At 35.4% G+C, this 16,139-nt stretch overlaps 1 protein-coding gene across 47 annotated transcripts in view; it reads right to left on the reverse strand.

Annotated features, from left to right (window-relative positions):
- Positions 1 to 15,619, reverse strand: part of LOC141394851 (ral GTPase-activating protein subunit beta) — a 30,266-nt gene extending 14,647 nt beyond the window's left edge. For 5 of the 47 annotated variants that reach the window (XM_073969888.1, XM_073969887.1, XM_073969886.1 and 2 more), the window contains exons 1-8: positions 14,837 to 15,564; positions 12,307 to 12,526; positions 12,107 to 12,136; positions 11,604 to 12,002; positions 11,280 to 11,540; positions 8,415 to 9,077; positions 265 to 378; positions 52 to 192 (exon numbers count right to left, since the gene is read on the reverse strand). In XM_073969888.1, the coding sequence (XP_073825989.1) occupies positions 52 to 192; positions 265 to 378; positions 8,415 to 9,077; positions 11,280 to 11,540; positions 11,604 to 12,002; positions 12,107 to 12,136; positions 12,307 to 12,526; positions 14,837 to 15,028 (2,020 nt within the window). In that variant the 5' untranslated portion in view covers positions 15,029 to 15,564. Of the gene's footprint in view, positions 1 to 51; positions 193 to 264; positions 379 to 682; positions 909 to 4,218; positions 4,382 to 8,414; positions 9,078 to 11,279; positions 11,541 to 11,603; positions 12,003 to 12,106; positions 12,137 to 12,306; positions 12,527 to 14,836 lie in introns of those variants that run through there. The other 42 variants (XM_073969918.1, XM_073969876.1, XM_073969917.1 and 39 more) reach the window with 31 other exon arrangements.
- Between the last annotated feature and the right edge of the window lie 520 nt (positions 15,620 to 16,139).

The raw sequence follows: 16,139 nt of genomic DNA on the forward strand, positions 1-16,139 counted from the left end.
ATGTGGTAGAAGAGTTATTGATACGAAAGGGACATTTTAATAGAATATTACTTTTGGTGTTCATTAGCCAAGCATCGCCACCAATGTGGGCCGCCTCAAATAACCATTCACCAAAAAGATGTAAAATACTGTTACATTTAGGTCGTGTTGCAGCCAATGGTGGCCTTTGCTCCACTCCCAAGGATGGTAAAGCTAAAAAGATAAATAGTATTGACATATTATTTTAAATCTTTGGCAATTTCTAGCTCATTCGTTAGTACATACAGCCCAAGCTACTGCTCGATGGGGGTCCAGATGTTGGTGTTAATGGGGCTGGCGCTGCAGTTGCTGTTGAAGATCTTGATGTTGTCAAGCCAATGAGAGCAGATTTACTTAAGCCTAAAAATGTAAGCAGGCATATTATAAAATATTAATAACTCAAGATGCAACACAAAAACAAGTAGGGCTAATTGGGGGTGCATGTTAAAAAACACAATTTTACATCAAAAGAGAGGGTCAGAGAGGAAAGTAAACGTAATCATTTATAACTTCTTGCCTACAAATAATAAAAATACATTGAAATGCATTCCATTTCTCTTTGTTAATAATTTTACACAGTCATTGATTGCTCAGACCTCCGGCCGCATGTACGTAATCGCCTTTGAATTTAAATTTCCATTTCCATTGATCTTCAATACATTACCTCTACAAAATAAATTAAGAAATTGAGAATACAACTACAAAACTTTCTATTTAAAGAAAAACACCAACAACAAGGAAATAAAAGTTATTGCATTTAACACTTTCCTACTGAGCCACTTTAAAATAAACAAATCTTTTCAATTGAAATGATTCACACACAACTCGCCTCAAACCTCATTTGTAGTAATAAAAATAATGAAGCGTTTTGCTCGACTATAACTTCATAACTACTGATCTATCTCTCCTCAATTCGGTCAGTAGTACAAAAACAATAATAGTAACAAGTAGACTAGCCGTTTAAATGGGTTAGCGGCAAAATGATAATTTGTTGTTTTTTGGAATTACCCTTTTATGGATTATGGTGACGTGTTCTATTAATTGATGCCAAACTATGCATATCAATCACCTGCTTAACAGACAAAAACGAAAAGATAAAAGTAATGGAATAAAAAGATTCACATGCAGTAGCCAGGTTAAAATTTAACGGAAATTTTGGTTCTTTAATAAAAAAAACATTCTTTATAAAAAAAACATTTAATAGGTGCAAAAGTTGGCAAATTGAGAACATAGAAAAGCAATCGATACGACATAGTCAAAATTGAAGGGCATCCATAGCTGATATTTATGCAACGAATCAATTTCTGTTTTCTATACGAGGGTTACTATATAAGTTTCTGGCCTAATAATGAAAACGCGAATATTTATGATCAAAAATAGTTTTATTGTTTTAAACATTTTTGCATGCGCTCAAACCAATTGTTGAAGCACTTTTTCCACTCCCATTGAGACACCTCCAAAACGTGTTTTTTAACGCTCTACAGCGAGTGCTGTTTTTTCGGGCTCATACGCATAATTCCATAATTCGTCACCTGGGACCATCTTATAAACGTTATTTGAAGTATGTACCGCAATCGTATTTTTATACTCTCAGCATTTATGCTAACGAGGGTATATACACTTTCATACGGGCAAAATGTGCCTCATAGAAATAATGGTTTTAGACCCCAAGTATGTTTGGACGAAATGTGTTTCAGACAATTTGGAGTCGATTGAGCAATGTCCGTCCGTCTGTCTGGCTGACTGGTGCGCACGATAACTCTCGAACGGCTAAACCGATTCGGTTCAAATTTTGGCTTTCGTAATATTTAACCCAAACTTAGTTTAAGTTCGAAGATGGGCTATATCGGTCCACTCCTTCCGGTACCTCCCCCACAAAAGTTCGAAAATGTTCGGAAAATTTGTGCGCACGATAACTGTTAAAATGTTCAGTTTAGGGACATCTCTCGAATCGCTTTGATTTTTGTTTTAGCAACTTGTATTCACTGCCCTCCATACGACGGTACAAGTTTCATCTGGGGCAAGTCCATACTTCCTGAGAAAATAGCCTGAAAGTTGCAAAAAACCTCTATGACACCGTTTGAGGTGGTTGGAGCGCATGATAACTCTCGAACGGATCTGCCGATTCGGTCCAAAATTTGGCCTTAGTAATATTTTGTCCAAACATAATTATGATTTGAAGATAAGCCATATCGGTCCACCCATTTAGGTACATCCCCCACAAAAGTTCAAAAATTTTCGGAAAAATTTTTCGTACGGTAACTATTGAAGGGAGTGACCGAATTTGGTCTATACTTTACACATCCTAATATATCTACCAGATATAGATCAGGTTAAAATATGGAATATATTTGTCCACTCCATCCGGTACCTCCCACACAAAATTTCGGATAAGTTCACTTTAAGACCTGATATCGAATGACTTTGATTTTTGTTGAAGCAACTTTCATTTGCTGCCTCAATTACGATGGTAAAAGTTTTTTTAGGGGCAAGTCCACACTTCTTTAGCAAACAGCCCGAAGAGTGTAAAAAACCCCCTATGGCACCATATGTTGTGGCTGGAGATCCACTTCCATAACGGTCAATGTCGATCCATTCCTTTTAGTATCTCCTCAGCAAAACTTTTGGTCTTTAATCCTAAACAACATTTTTGTCGGTTCAAACGCCCAACATTTTTAAAATCCCCTAAATAAATACGTATTTTGGGAAAAAATTGTTTCAATATACACAGGCTGAGGGTATATCTCTGTCGGCGAAGCCGACTGATACTTTTTTACTTGTTTTTTTTTTATTTCTTGCACCGATCGACATTAGATCCAACGAGAACAAACCTTTTTCGGCCTGGTGTGCATGCCCAAGGATGCCTCTATTTCACGGTATGTCAGATGACGATATTGCATTATCAGTTCACGCACGACATAAATATTCTCTGGCACAACGGCCGTTTTTGGACGACCCACACTGGTCGAAACCACTGATGTAGAGGTGCGAAAGTCAAAAATCAAACTATAAAGTTGCGAAAGGTTTTCCATTGTATCGATTACAGACACTCTGCTGACTAAAATGTTTTTTACATTTTTGTTGTTGTAAATATTCATTCAGCTATTCGCTATCAAATGCAAGAAATTTTGATGCTTCATATTTTAAGAAAACAACTTATAAGAACAGTTATTCACAGTAATGAATTAAGTTCATCGATGTACTATTGCCGTGATAACCAACGTCGAAAGTTGTGAAAAGTAATCGGACGAAAATATTTACAAGTTAATGAGTACGTTAATGCTAAGAAAAGTCAAAATTTCCAAAGAAAATGTCAGGCCTGAAATATATATAGCAGACCTCGTAGCTATGTCCACAGTTAACGAGATCTACGTTGAGATAGCATATCGTCACCATAAATGCCCGAAGTCGTATCTCCAAAAAATAGTTTTTTGATTGAATCTAATACATAAGACGTAAGTACATGCTCTTGCAAAATTTCAAGCTTCCACGTTAAAAAATAACGATCCTATTCAAGAAAAGCCATTTTTGTTGTAATCGCGGATCCCAAAACCAGGTGTTTCCTCGGTTTTGGTTTTATTACAAACACCCATTCGTATGTGATTGATAATATCCCAAATACTCTTCCATAAAACAGTTTTTCATTTTATAACATTTTTTGCTTCTCCCGTAAAATTATTATTTTGTTAGTTACGACTTTGGCATTTATGGTGACGATATGTAACCTGGATACAGCATGTCCAAAGCAATCTGGCCGGCAATCTCACAAAGAAGAACCATTTCTCTTCTCTCACTCGATAAGTCAGGGATGAAGATTACTGTGAAGATTATCGCTACTTTCAAGATAGAGACGGTAGAGCATCTACATTGCAGGTGTCCCCTGATGCACACAAGAAGACACCGACTACTGGCAGATAAGAGATATATTCAATTATCCTGCTTCAATTTGCTTTATGTCTGTCATTAGTTCATCTTCAGGGGTAGAAGTGCCAAATACTAGGTGCTTCTAATGTCCAAACCTTTTTTAAATAATGTTTTTTTTTTAATTCTCTGGTTCCAAAACAGTAGCAGGCAATAGCGTATAGGATTAACACAATCAACATTTAGGGTTATATTTTCGTTATTCAAATAAACGTACAGATATTTTTAACCCAAATTTCCAAACCAAAAATATGTATTCCAATTAAATAATATTGTCACCTTAAATCTGTTTTTGTTATTGTTTTTGATCATCATTGAAGCGCGACTTGCACATACACAAACAGACATTCACAAATGGAAAATAATTGGAAATAATTACGTTTACCTTCTCTCCGTTGTTTTTTTGTTTTGTTGTCATTAAAACTGAACGAACAAAATAATACTGTGCATATTATTATACAAAACAAAAATTGATGCTGTGTTAAAAAATAACAAAAACAAAAAATTCATCAACTACAACAATTGTGGGGCGTCAATTGTTACAAAAAAGATAATGTTGGGAGACAATATATTGATAAATATAATAAAAACAATTGATAGCAGCTACAAAAATGGGGAATGTAAAACAGTCATTATCTTATAAGCTAACTAAACGAAATGGTTGTTATTAACAAAAATATTATGTGAAAAAAGCGAGAGAAATACACATAAAAATCTATTAAAAAAGTTTAAATATTATATAAATAACGTTTAGAATTATTGAAAAATATTATGAAAATGATATAGTCGGCTGGCCGACAAGATAATATTCTACACCACTATGCAGAACTTTAAGACAGTCCTCGTTAGAGGAAGAAGAAAGAACAAGGCTAAATATGAAGTAACTAATGACAGAAGAATTCGTTCCGTTCCTCAAAACAATATTATTTAAAAACCACGCTGTTAATCTGATATCCTTCAAAAATATTTAGAATAAACGTTTCTAATAGTCATAAGACAAAATATTCATACAAAAAATATTCCTAAAAAATTATGTATGTCTATTGAAAGTCACTAAAAAAATATTCTTAAACAAGTAAGAAAAGCGTTAAGTTCGGCCGGGCCGAACTTTTTATACCCTCCACCACAAATTTCAGCCATTTCGGTGGATTAAGTGACCACAACCTTCAAAAAACCGAAATTCGGAAGGTACCGTTCTATGGGGGCTATATGATGGCGTGGACCTATACCTACAAATTTCTGGGGGAAAGATTTATAAGCCTAAAGAAGACTAAATACCAAATTTCAGCCATCTCGGTGTGATAATGAGGCTAAAACCTTCAAAATATTGAAAATCGGGAGATATCGTATTATGGGGGCTATATCAACACGTGGACCTATATAAATATTGTATGGTAGAAATGTTTCGTAGCCTCTGGAAACACAAATACAAAGTTACAACCGATTCTTTGGTCAAATGGGTCTGATACATTCAAAATATATTAAAATGACGCATACTTTATATGGTGCCTTTATGGGGGGTATACCAAAACTTGGACCTATATAACCCAACTTTGGTAGGAATGTTTTTTGGCCTCTGGAGACACAAAATACCAAATTACAACCAATTCTGTGGTCAAGTGGGTCTAATACATTCAAAGTATATTAAAATGACGCGTACTTTATATGGGGCCTTATATGGGGGCTATACCAAAACGTGGACCTATATAACCCAACTTTGGTAGGAATGTTTTTTGGCCTCTGGAGACACAAAGTACCAAATTACAACCAATTCGGTGGTAAAATGGGACAAATATCCTAAAAATTCCTTAAAACGACGACGCGTCACGCGTCATTTTGTATGGGGGCTATACGAAAGCCTGGAACTACATAGCCCGCTTTCAATACCAAAAGTCCTACGTACATATAATATATTTTCCCAAAGTTTCATCAACCTACGTCAATCCGTTCGGACGCTAGAGTGATTTCCACAGACGGACAGACGGACGGACATGGCTATATCGATGTAGAATTGCACACTGATCAAGAATATATATACTTTGTGGGGTCTACTATGATTATTTCGAGTAGTTACAAACGTAGTGACAAACTTAATATACCCCCATCCTATGGTGGAGGGTATAAAAAGTCCCTCAAAAAATATTTTTTAAAAAAGGTGTTTCTTGCTCTGAATGTCCATCTAAAAATATTCTTTAAAAAAGGCATTTCTTGCTGTGAAAGTCCCTCTAAAAATATTCATTAAAAATCCAAATTTCTCCTCAAAAAGTACTCTTAAAAAAACGCATTTTCTCCTCCTTTAAAAATCCTCATTTCTCCTCAAAAAAATATTCTTTATTCTGAACAACCAAATTTCTTCAAAAAATCCACGTCCCCTGAAAATCCGTCGGAAAGTATTCTTCAAAAAATCCACGTCCCCTGAAAATCCGTCGGAAAGTATTCTTCAAAAAATCCACGTTTCTCCCCCGAAAATCCATCGGAAAATATTCTTCAAAAAATCCACGTTTCTGCCCCCGAAAATCCATCGGAAAATATTCTTCAACAAATCTTTAAAAAATCCACGTTTCTTCCCCTAAAAATCCATCGAAAAATATTCTTCAAAAAATCCACGTTTCTCTCCCTAAAAATCCATCGGAAAGTATTCTTCAAAAAATCCAGGTTTCTTCCCCTAAAAATCCACCGAAAAATAATCTTTAAAAAATCCAGGTTTCTTCCCCTAAAAATCCATCGAAAAATATTCTTTAAAATAAAAACACGTTTCTCCCCCCGAAAATCCATCCAAAAATATTCTTTAAAAAAATCACGTTTCTTCCCTTGAAAATCCATCCAAAAATATTCTTTAAAAAAATCACGTTTCTTCCCTTGAAAATCCATGAAAAATATTCTTTAAAAAATTCACGTTTCTTCCCCTGATAATCCATGAAAAATATTCTTTAAAAAATCCACGTTTCTTCCCTGAAAATCCATGAAAAATATTCTTTAAAAAATCCACGTTTCTTCACCTGAAAATCCATCGAAAAATATTCTTTATAAAATCCACGTTTCTTTACCTGAAAAATCATCGAAAAATGTTCTTTAAAAAATCCACGTTTCTTCCCCTGAAAAGTCATCGAAAAGTATACTCTTTAAAAATCAACGTTTCTTCATCTGAAAATCCATCGAAAAATATTCTTAAAAATCCACGTTTCCTCACCTAAAAATCCATCGAAAAATATTCTTTAAAAAATCCACGTTTCTCTCCCTAAAAATCCATCGGAAAGTATTCTTCAAAAAATCCACGTTTCTCTCCCTGAAAATCCACCGAAAAATAATCTTTAAAAAAATCCAGGTTTCTTCCTCTAAAAATCCATCGAAAAATATTCTTTAAAATAAAAACACGTTCAACACAAATCCATCGAAAAATATTCTTTAAAAAATCCACGTTTCTTTACCTGAAAAATCATCGAAAAATGTTCTTTAAAAAATCCACGTTTCTTCCCCTGAAAAGTCATCGAAAAGTATACTCTTTAAAAATCAACGTTTCTTCATCTGAAAATCCATCGAAAAATATTCTTAAAAATCCACGTTTCCTCACCTAAAAATCCATCGAAAAATATTCTTTAAAAAATTCACGTTTCTTGCTCTGAAAGACCCTCAAAAATATTCTTTAAAAAATCCACGTTTTATCTCTAAAAGTCCCTCAAAAAATCCATCGAAAAGTATTCTTTAAAAAATCCACACTTTATCTCTGAAGGTTCCTCAAAAAATATTCTTTGAAATATCCATGTTTCTTCCCCTGAAAATCCCTCGAAAAATATTCCTTAAAAATCCACGTTTCTTCCCCTGAAAATCCCTCCAAAAATATTCTTTAAAAATCCACGTTTCTTCCCCTGAAAATTCCTCGAAAAATATTCTTTAAAAATCCACTTTTCTTCCCCGTAAAATCCATCGAAAAATATTATTCAAAAAATCCACGTTTCTTCCCCTGAAAATCCATCGAAAAATATTCTTTAAAAAATCCACCTTTCTTCGCTGAAAATCCATCGAAAAATATTCTTTAAAAAAATCCAAATTTCTTGCTCTGAAAGTCCCTCAAAAAATATTCATTAAAAATTCCACGTTTCTTGCTTTGATAGTCCCTAAAAAAAATATTCTTAAAAAATCCACGTTTTATCTCTAAAATTCCCTCAAAGAATTCCTTTAAAAAATCCACGTTTCGTGCTTCTTCAAAAAATATTCTTCAAATAATCCACTATATTTTTTTTGATATTTCCTCAAAATATGCTGCTAAAAAATCCGGGACAACAGGTATGATAGTGGTGTAGAATATGCATAAATAGGATTTATGTGTTGTGTAGAAATAAAAATTGTAAAACATGACAAAATTTTATAAAAAAGAAACAAAATGAGATAAAATAAAACAACAAATGTGAGAATTAGGAACATTTAAAAATAGTGTAAATATATGTATGTATATAGTACTGGCCAATATAGCGCACCCTTTTGTTGTGTCAAATTGGGAGCAACACTAAAGCTTTTTGCCAAACGTCTTTGTAATGGTGGTGTTGGTGAGTGTGGCAAATGTTGTTGCTGATATTGTTGTTGATCTTGACCACCACTGTTGTTGGCTGAGGGCAAACCAAATGATATGGATCCCAAAACTCCAGCAGATTGACTGCCACTAGCCGCCGGGCCAGAGGAATTGTTTTGTGGAACATTAGCTAATGCTGTACTCAATGTCAAAGCTGAAGCAGCAACATTACTATTGTTATTATTATGGTTGGACGTAGCAGCTGCAGCAGCAGTACCATGATTATGATAATGATGTCCCATTAAAGCATTTAGGGCAGAACTAGCTGGACCACTTATGAAATTGTGTAAATGTGATTGTGTATGTTGTTGTTGCTGCGGTTGTTGTACTGCCGCCGAATTATTGTTTGTATTTTGTTGGTTTGCTGCAGCAGAATTACTGCTATTCATGTGGATACTAATACTGCCATGATGATGAAAGAAACTATGATGATGGTGATGATGCGATGCATTACCGCCACCAGTGCTATTACCACCACTGCCCGTAGTTGTGGCTTCATTTAATGCGGAACGTATATCCATTAGATTTGTTATGCCATCATCGCCAGAACGTTGAGGCGCTACATAAATACCTAGTTGTTTTTTTGGAGGATTTTAAGGAGGTTTTTTGTTTGGTTTTGTTTTTGCGTGTGATAAAGTTTGGAAAAAGGGGTGCAAGAAGATAAACAGTAGAGGAAGGAAACGTGATAGAGAGATGATGAAAAAATGTATTTTAAATGTTTATAATAAATAGGAAAATAAGTATTACCTACCCTCATTCATTAAAGGCAAAATTAAGGATGTTTACAACGTTTACTCCAAGAAATCGCTCAAATAACGGTTCTGCAGGTGGGGACAATATAGGAAACCTCTCACATAATTTAGATTGTGAAATTATGAGAAATTTTCATGATCTATGGGGCCGAGTTGAGGGGTTACCATAACAAACTTCAGTAGTTCAGTAGAAAATATGTAGTTTGACGGGTTAGCAAACTTCATGCGGTTTAAGAAGAGCGTCCAACCTCACCGGTTCTGGAGGAGACGGTTCTACCAAGTCTAATTAGGATATCTTGCCTCATCGGAATGGTGTAAACGCCGCAATTCGTAATAGTGGCTTTCGTAAAAGGTATTTCAATGTTCATTAAGTCATATGGGATTTTGTCAAAGGGTATAGCGATGACGTATTGGATAGCTAGCTCTGCTTTCTTAGCTGTGAATGAGAACGCTGCTACCAGGATTAGAGGATAAACGCTACACTGCGTTAAGTCTGGGAATGTTAACTGACCTAAGATCAGAAAGTACCAATCAACGCTTTAGGAATTATTAGATTACATTAAGTAAATCCATATTTCCAGCACATGCTGATGAGTTTTGGGAGCTATGGGAATAAGATGAATTCTTCGCAATATTTACTTCACTCTCAATCCCGCATTATTCTGGGATGTTTACATATGTATTTCTCCCTTGACGGAACGTCGAATGTTTCCTTATCACAACCCTAGGAAGTGCCAGCTAGTGCTTTGAGGACTTTATTCCTGGCATTCACTTTCTGGTTTTTATAAGTGGATATAGACTGTTGGTAAATGCCTTCCTAAGGTGAATATATCTACTTCTAGGTTTACTCCTGGCGCCCAGGAAGTGAAGAGTGTAACGGATGACATGGTAGAGGATAAAATAAGATTGCGCTCCCGAAAGATTTTATTGACGGTGGCTAGATAGTCGAAAACCTGAGCACTTAGGTCATGAATAGTAACGCTTGCTACAGGTGAAAAAATCAGGGCTCAAAATTCTACATTGGTAGCAGATTTTTCGGGGTTCAGAATCATAATAACTCCTGCCACCTTGCAGATATACTGAATAACTGGGTAATTGACAACTCTAGAACAATGTCGTGCTTTGATATTGTTAAAGTTACGAAGTTTTTCGGCAATTCACACACACATGACCCGAACGCAACGAAAGACCACACAAATGTTTTGATTTGTTTTTGTTTTGCAGCATACGTGCATACAACGTTACTAACACACTGTCAAAAGTTGCAAATATTGAGAATTTTGTGTGCCCTCTTCTTAGTCGGCTGTGCTCTAGAACTGTTGTCAGGTAACCCAAGACTGTTGCACGAAGCTTCTACAATGTTAACATACAGATGCCTTCTGGGTTAAGAGTTTTGGATGGTATTAGATATGGAGATAGCTGCCTTAACTTCAACGGATATGAAGGAGGAGACTGGTTACAACAAAATATAAACATAACAGTTGTATTTTTAATTTGTTTAATGAAGGAAATATTGTATATAGACTGAAAGAGAATATTCCCATCGTTTGTTCAGCTTACGGTATGAGGTATACGCTGGCAATAGCATATATAAGTATTTGATATATGAACCTATTGACAATTCACTCAAAATTGCATTGGAAAGCTCAAATGAAAGTGAACAATCGAGCCATTATGTTAAAAGTACAAAACGAAGTTGCTTGGAAGTGTACCACAAGTAACCATCTACAGAAGTGAGTTATGCAGGAAGACAATAATAGACCGTCTAAGTAAAGATCGTTAATTTTGCCTTTGTACATGTAAAAAAATTAATCTTAGCTACCAATTTTTCCTTAACAATCTAAAGAACTGGGTATAACAATTATAATTTTTAAAATATTACTTTAAAATACAATAACAACTAGTATGTATTTACAGTCTAAACTGAAAAAACCACTCTAATGAAAATAACCCTAAGACACAATCAAATTACAATCCTCCTCCACATGTGTATGTATGTATCGCAAGAATAAAAAACTTACCCAAGAAAGCATCAACTTGATTTGATATGCCCTTAATGGTTTTTAGGAATATCAAGGGTAAAGCTTGTAGACATGGATGTTGATAAGTTTCGGCGCCTTTGTCGTGGGTTAGGGCCCATTGAACAAAATGCGATGATTTACTAATAATATGAGGAGAACACAATGCTATGGGGTTGCCAATTGTGCGTAAGAAGCGATACCAAGTTTGAGCAACACAGTCATTGGTCATTCCTTGGGGTATAAGTTGGGCATCCTCATCAGCTAAAGGAATAAAATAATTATTTTCTGTGTAATTGAAAAATAAAGATAAAAATGGAAACTTACGAATTTTCAATTCCGGAAACGCTGCACCATAAGTAAACTCCAAAAGTCGTGCAGTTAATGCCATATTAACACGATTCCATTGATCCACCAGGGCCACCCGATGTCTCCACATGGAACATGATTCTTGCAATGTTTTCCACAACGAGGGAGAGGGGAAACAACGTACACAGGCCAACAACCATACCTCAAATAGTACCTGCAACAATCTCTCACATAATTGATCTCCAACATCATCTTTAATAGTGGGTGGTGCCAGCAGAGTCTCATTTATGGCCAATAGAAATAGCAACAATGACTCCCATGTTTCCCTTTCCATAGTTTGAGAAATTTCAGCAGTTTGTTGTAAGGTTCTCAGGACTCGATGACACAATACAGCTTGTCGACGTATTGTATCAACACCTTTAAATTCAAGTGAATATAATATTAAATAAAAAATTGCATATTGAATAGAATGAAGTTTGATGTAAAAAACAAACACTAATGTCTAGCATTGCAACACCTACCAAGCTCTTTTTGATATATAAATGGTAAGACTTGAAAAAGGAAAATGAGTGGAAACGTATTTTAGTTAAGTTGTCGGTGTGTGATTGATTTTATGATACAAATTTTGTTTTCTATTGCAGAGCTGTTGCTACATTGTGAAGTGTTAAAAAAGTGTACGTGTAGGGGATTAGAATAGGATGGATCGAAATGTTATACTTACTTTCTCCATGCCGCGGCACAAACAGATTGTGAAAATGATTGATGATTTTACGACAATACATGTTGGCATCTTCACATATTGGTTTTGGTACACTTATTTTCGGTTGTGGATGTAATGCTGTCATCCATTCACAGTATATATTAACACAATCTTTAATTGTTTCATGTTCTTGCAATGGCAATGAAAGACCAAAACAAATTACATCCATACACCAATTAACCTGGAGGGACATGAAGGATAAGAAATGTTTAAGTATGAAGTGGAAATTAATTAAGTGGATATTATTATGGAAGACCTAACAATGCTCTATACAATCCAATTGTCTTCTTAATTATACAAGACCTAAAATTCTTGGATATGAAGTCCTAAAGGTCTTCTATATGAAGAACCAAGGGTATTTGGAGCCAGTGGCAATGTCCAATGATCTACTGGAGTCAATTGATAGCAGTTGAAAAGTAGCAGTATGTCGTGTGGGTATGTGCCTCATGCTAGACAGATGTTTTGCCCGATGACATCCATCCTTACGCTATAGGAATTAGACGGCTGCGTAGATGAGCAAAAACTGTTCTAGTTTGTCGAGGCATCTGACGTTTCTCAGCTGCGATAGATGGGGACGTTCTACGAGGGTCGAATTTACACGATAAGTGCTTTTGGCATCTGTGAGTGCATACGTGTAAATGCTATTTAAACCTGCTCTCTTTTAACGTTGGACCTCACTCTCTAGATCATGAAAATTCCCACTGGTATGCCTAGGTGACGGGGATCTATCCACCATATGGTGAATAGAATGACTCTCACGGTGACACCCGAGCAAGTACTGAAGAAGAATCGTTGTCTCCTCATGTAGATGGTCCACTGAAGAAATGAGGAGGCACCCTGTTGCAGTTCTCAGGACGACATTCTGATAGGCTGGAATATTTTTCCATCGCGTTGCACTTATATTCGCGGACCATACTGGCGCCGCATTGCTTACCACAAACCGACCAATCGCGTTATATGTGGTCAACAAGGTTTCTTTATCTGCACCCCAAGTGCTGCCGACTAGGGACTTGAATGCCCAGTTCCTACATCTCAGCTTGTGGTATATAGCTTTGGCATGCAGGGACGACATGAACATGCTGTCGAATGTGACCCCTAGAATGTTGGGGTAGTTTGTAGTCAGAATTCTGCCATAATCGACCATTACATTAAACTCTGTTCTCACCTCTGCCGTCCATGTGATGAAAATAGTGGGCGTAGATTTAGTGGCGGATATTTGCATATTTCTGGAGTGGAAAAAAGGTGGTAAGATCAGTCAAATAGGAGTTCAGTCTTTCACAAATGACATCAGGAGAGGTGCATGTCACCAAGATCGTACAATCATCCAAATACGTTACGATCGCAATGACGTCTGGATAGGTCGGAATACATCACCACACCTATGGATACTCGTTTCACTCTATGGGTCTTCCACTCCTTGTTCCAACGTTTCAAACTTGGCCACATGGTAGTCTGTCTGTCTGCTAAATGTCCTCAATGAAATGCTTGACAGTATCATTGCTTTTGATAAGCGTCACCAGCACTGTTCAATCACATGGCTTGCTCTGGTTATGTCCTCAACTGATATGTGTGGAGATGTTGTTATTCCTTTTTTCCAGGGGTTCCAGCAATGTCGTAAGACACGCAGTTCGACTCGGCGATAAAAAGTAGTTTTCATATCATTGAGCCGATATGAATCGGCGTGCACTCAGGGTCTTATGTATGAATACTTAAATGGCTTCTATATGACGACCTAAACGTTTTCTCTTATGTGAATACCCAACGGGTATACTATATGCAACCTAAAGAGACTTCAATATGAAGCGCTAAGGGTCATCTTTATGAAGACCTAAGGGTCATCTCCGTGAAGACCTGTAGGTCTTCTTTATCAAATCCTAACGGTTTCTACAAAGCCTAATGGTCCTCTATAAGAAGACCTTATGATCCTTTATAAGACCTAAATGTATTTTATACCAAGACATAATGGTTTTCTATAAGAAGATATATAATGGCCTTTTACACGCAGACCTAATGGTCTTCTAAAACAAGACTGAGAAGACCTTATTACCTTCTATAAAAAACGTAATGGTATTCTTTGAGAAAACCTAATCATCTCCTATAAGAAGACCCAATGGCCTTCTATAAGAATACCGATTGGTATTTTATAAGAAGACCTTATGGTTATTATATTCTATAAGAGGACCTAATTGGCTTCTACAAGAAGACTTCATTGGCTTCTGCAAGAAGACCTATGGGTCGTCTATTAGAAGATCTGATAGTCTTCTATAAGAAGGCCATAGGATCTACTATTAAGGGCCTTCTATAACTCGACCTAATGTTATTGGCAAAAATAACTAATTATCTTGAATAAGATGATTTTATTTTGTTCTGGGTGAAGGTGAAATCTTCTAAGAGAATATCGTAACTCTTCCATTGTTTCCAAAACCTACAACAAAAACTTTCATTTTTAATAAAAAAAACTTTCATAGTTAATATTCATCACCATACTAACCTCTTCATCTTTTACCAAATGACTTGGTTCGGCATTCTGAGTAATGCCAAGATTAACCGCCAATTGTTTAACCACAGATACCGTCACCTCACGGCCAGAACTGGCTGGAAATTTATTTAAAACACTGCAACTTTGTGCCGCACAACTGTTTGCAGTTATTTGTGAAGACAAAGATACCCATTCGCCATACATTTTGGCATTAATTTCTTTTATATGATGGGTATTTTATTTTAATTTTCCTTCTAATTTTCTGTTTATTATGATATCTCAGCAGCCTTTCACTTGTCACTCTCACGCGTTGTTTTGTTTTCTTTTATTTTTTTCAGTTTGTTTATATTTTAACAAGTGTCCTCTCTGTTTATAGCGGTACTTTGTAAGATTTATGATAATAACAACAAAAGCTGATGTCAATCAATCCACTGCTTCATCTATTAAGAGAGTGAGAAAACATTGGCATCCACTGCTACTTCATCTATTAAGAGAGGGAGAAAACATTGACACACACTGACACATTTTTTCACATCATTTCATTTTTCTGCTATTTTGTTTTCATTTTTTCACGGCTTCAAATCATATTTTCAAAGAAAATGTTGTATTATTATTCGAATTCGTTGTTTAGTAATTCTTTTTAACACAAATTTAACTATATATGTGTAGGATTTTGCACATTTTTTATTAAAATAAACTTCGTCTGCAAAATTACACACAGTTTTCTATTTTTCTGCACCCACTTTGTAAACGTCAAATATTTCACTTTAATACATGGTTGTATTTTACAGTACTATCATGCACGGCTGCCAGATTTGACGATTTATCGTCATTTTGACGATTTTTTGGTCAAAAATTAATAAATGACGATTTGACGATTTTTACCTAAAAAATGAAGATTTTTGGATATTTTGCTAATGCAGTCAAAAAAATGTTGTAAAACATGAATTTGTAAAAACTTAGTTGATTTTAAAATTTAATTGTTAAACAATAATCGCAATAATCGTTATTTTTGAACGTATAAGCTTGAAATTTTGCCAGAACATGTATTTTAGCTTTATGTATCAGATTTCATCAATGGTTACGATATGTTTGGGTTCATATGCAAAGGAATTTTTAACTAGAACCAAACTGAATTCAATGAAAACAAGAAAAATAATATAATTGCACTGCTCCAGAACCTGCAACAATCTGCTATTTTTTGGTAAATTTATAAAGGAACAAAAAGTCAAAATTTCAACAATAGTAGATTCTGTTCTGGACAATTGACTGCGTTATATTGAGCTTTGTGCAGAAATTTGAAAAGTTTAATAGA

This window comes from Musca autumnalis, unplaced genomic scaffold (assembly GCF_047663935.1).
Source record: "Musca autumnalis isolate F117 unplaced genomic scaffold, ASM4766393v1 scaffold_2, whole genome shotgun sequence".
NCBI classification, from domain to species: domain Eukaryota; kingdom Metazoa; phylum Arthropoda; class Insecta; order Diptera; family Muscidae; genus Musca; species Musca autumnalis.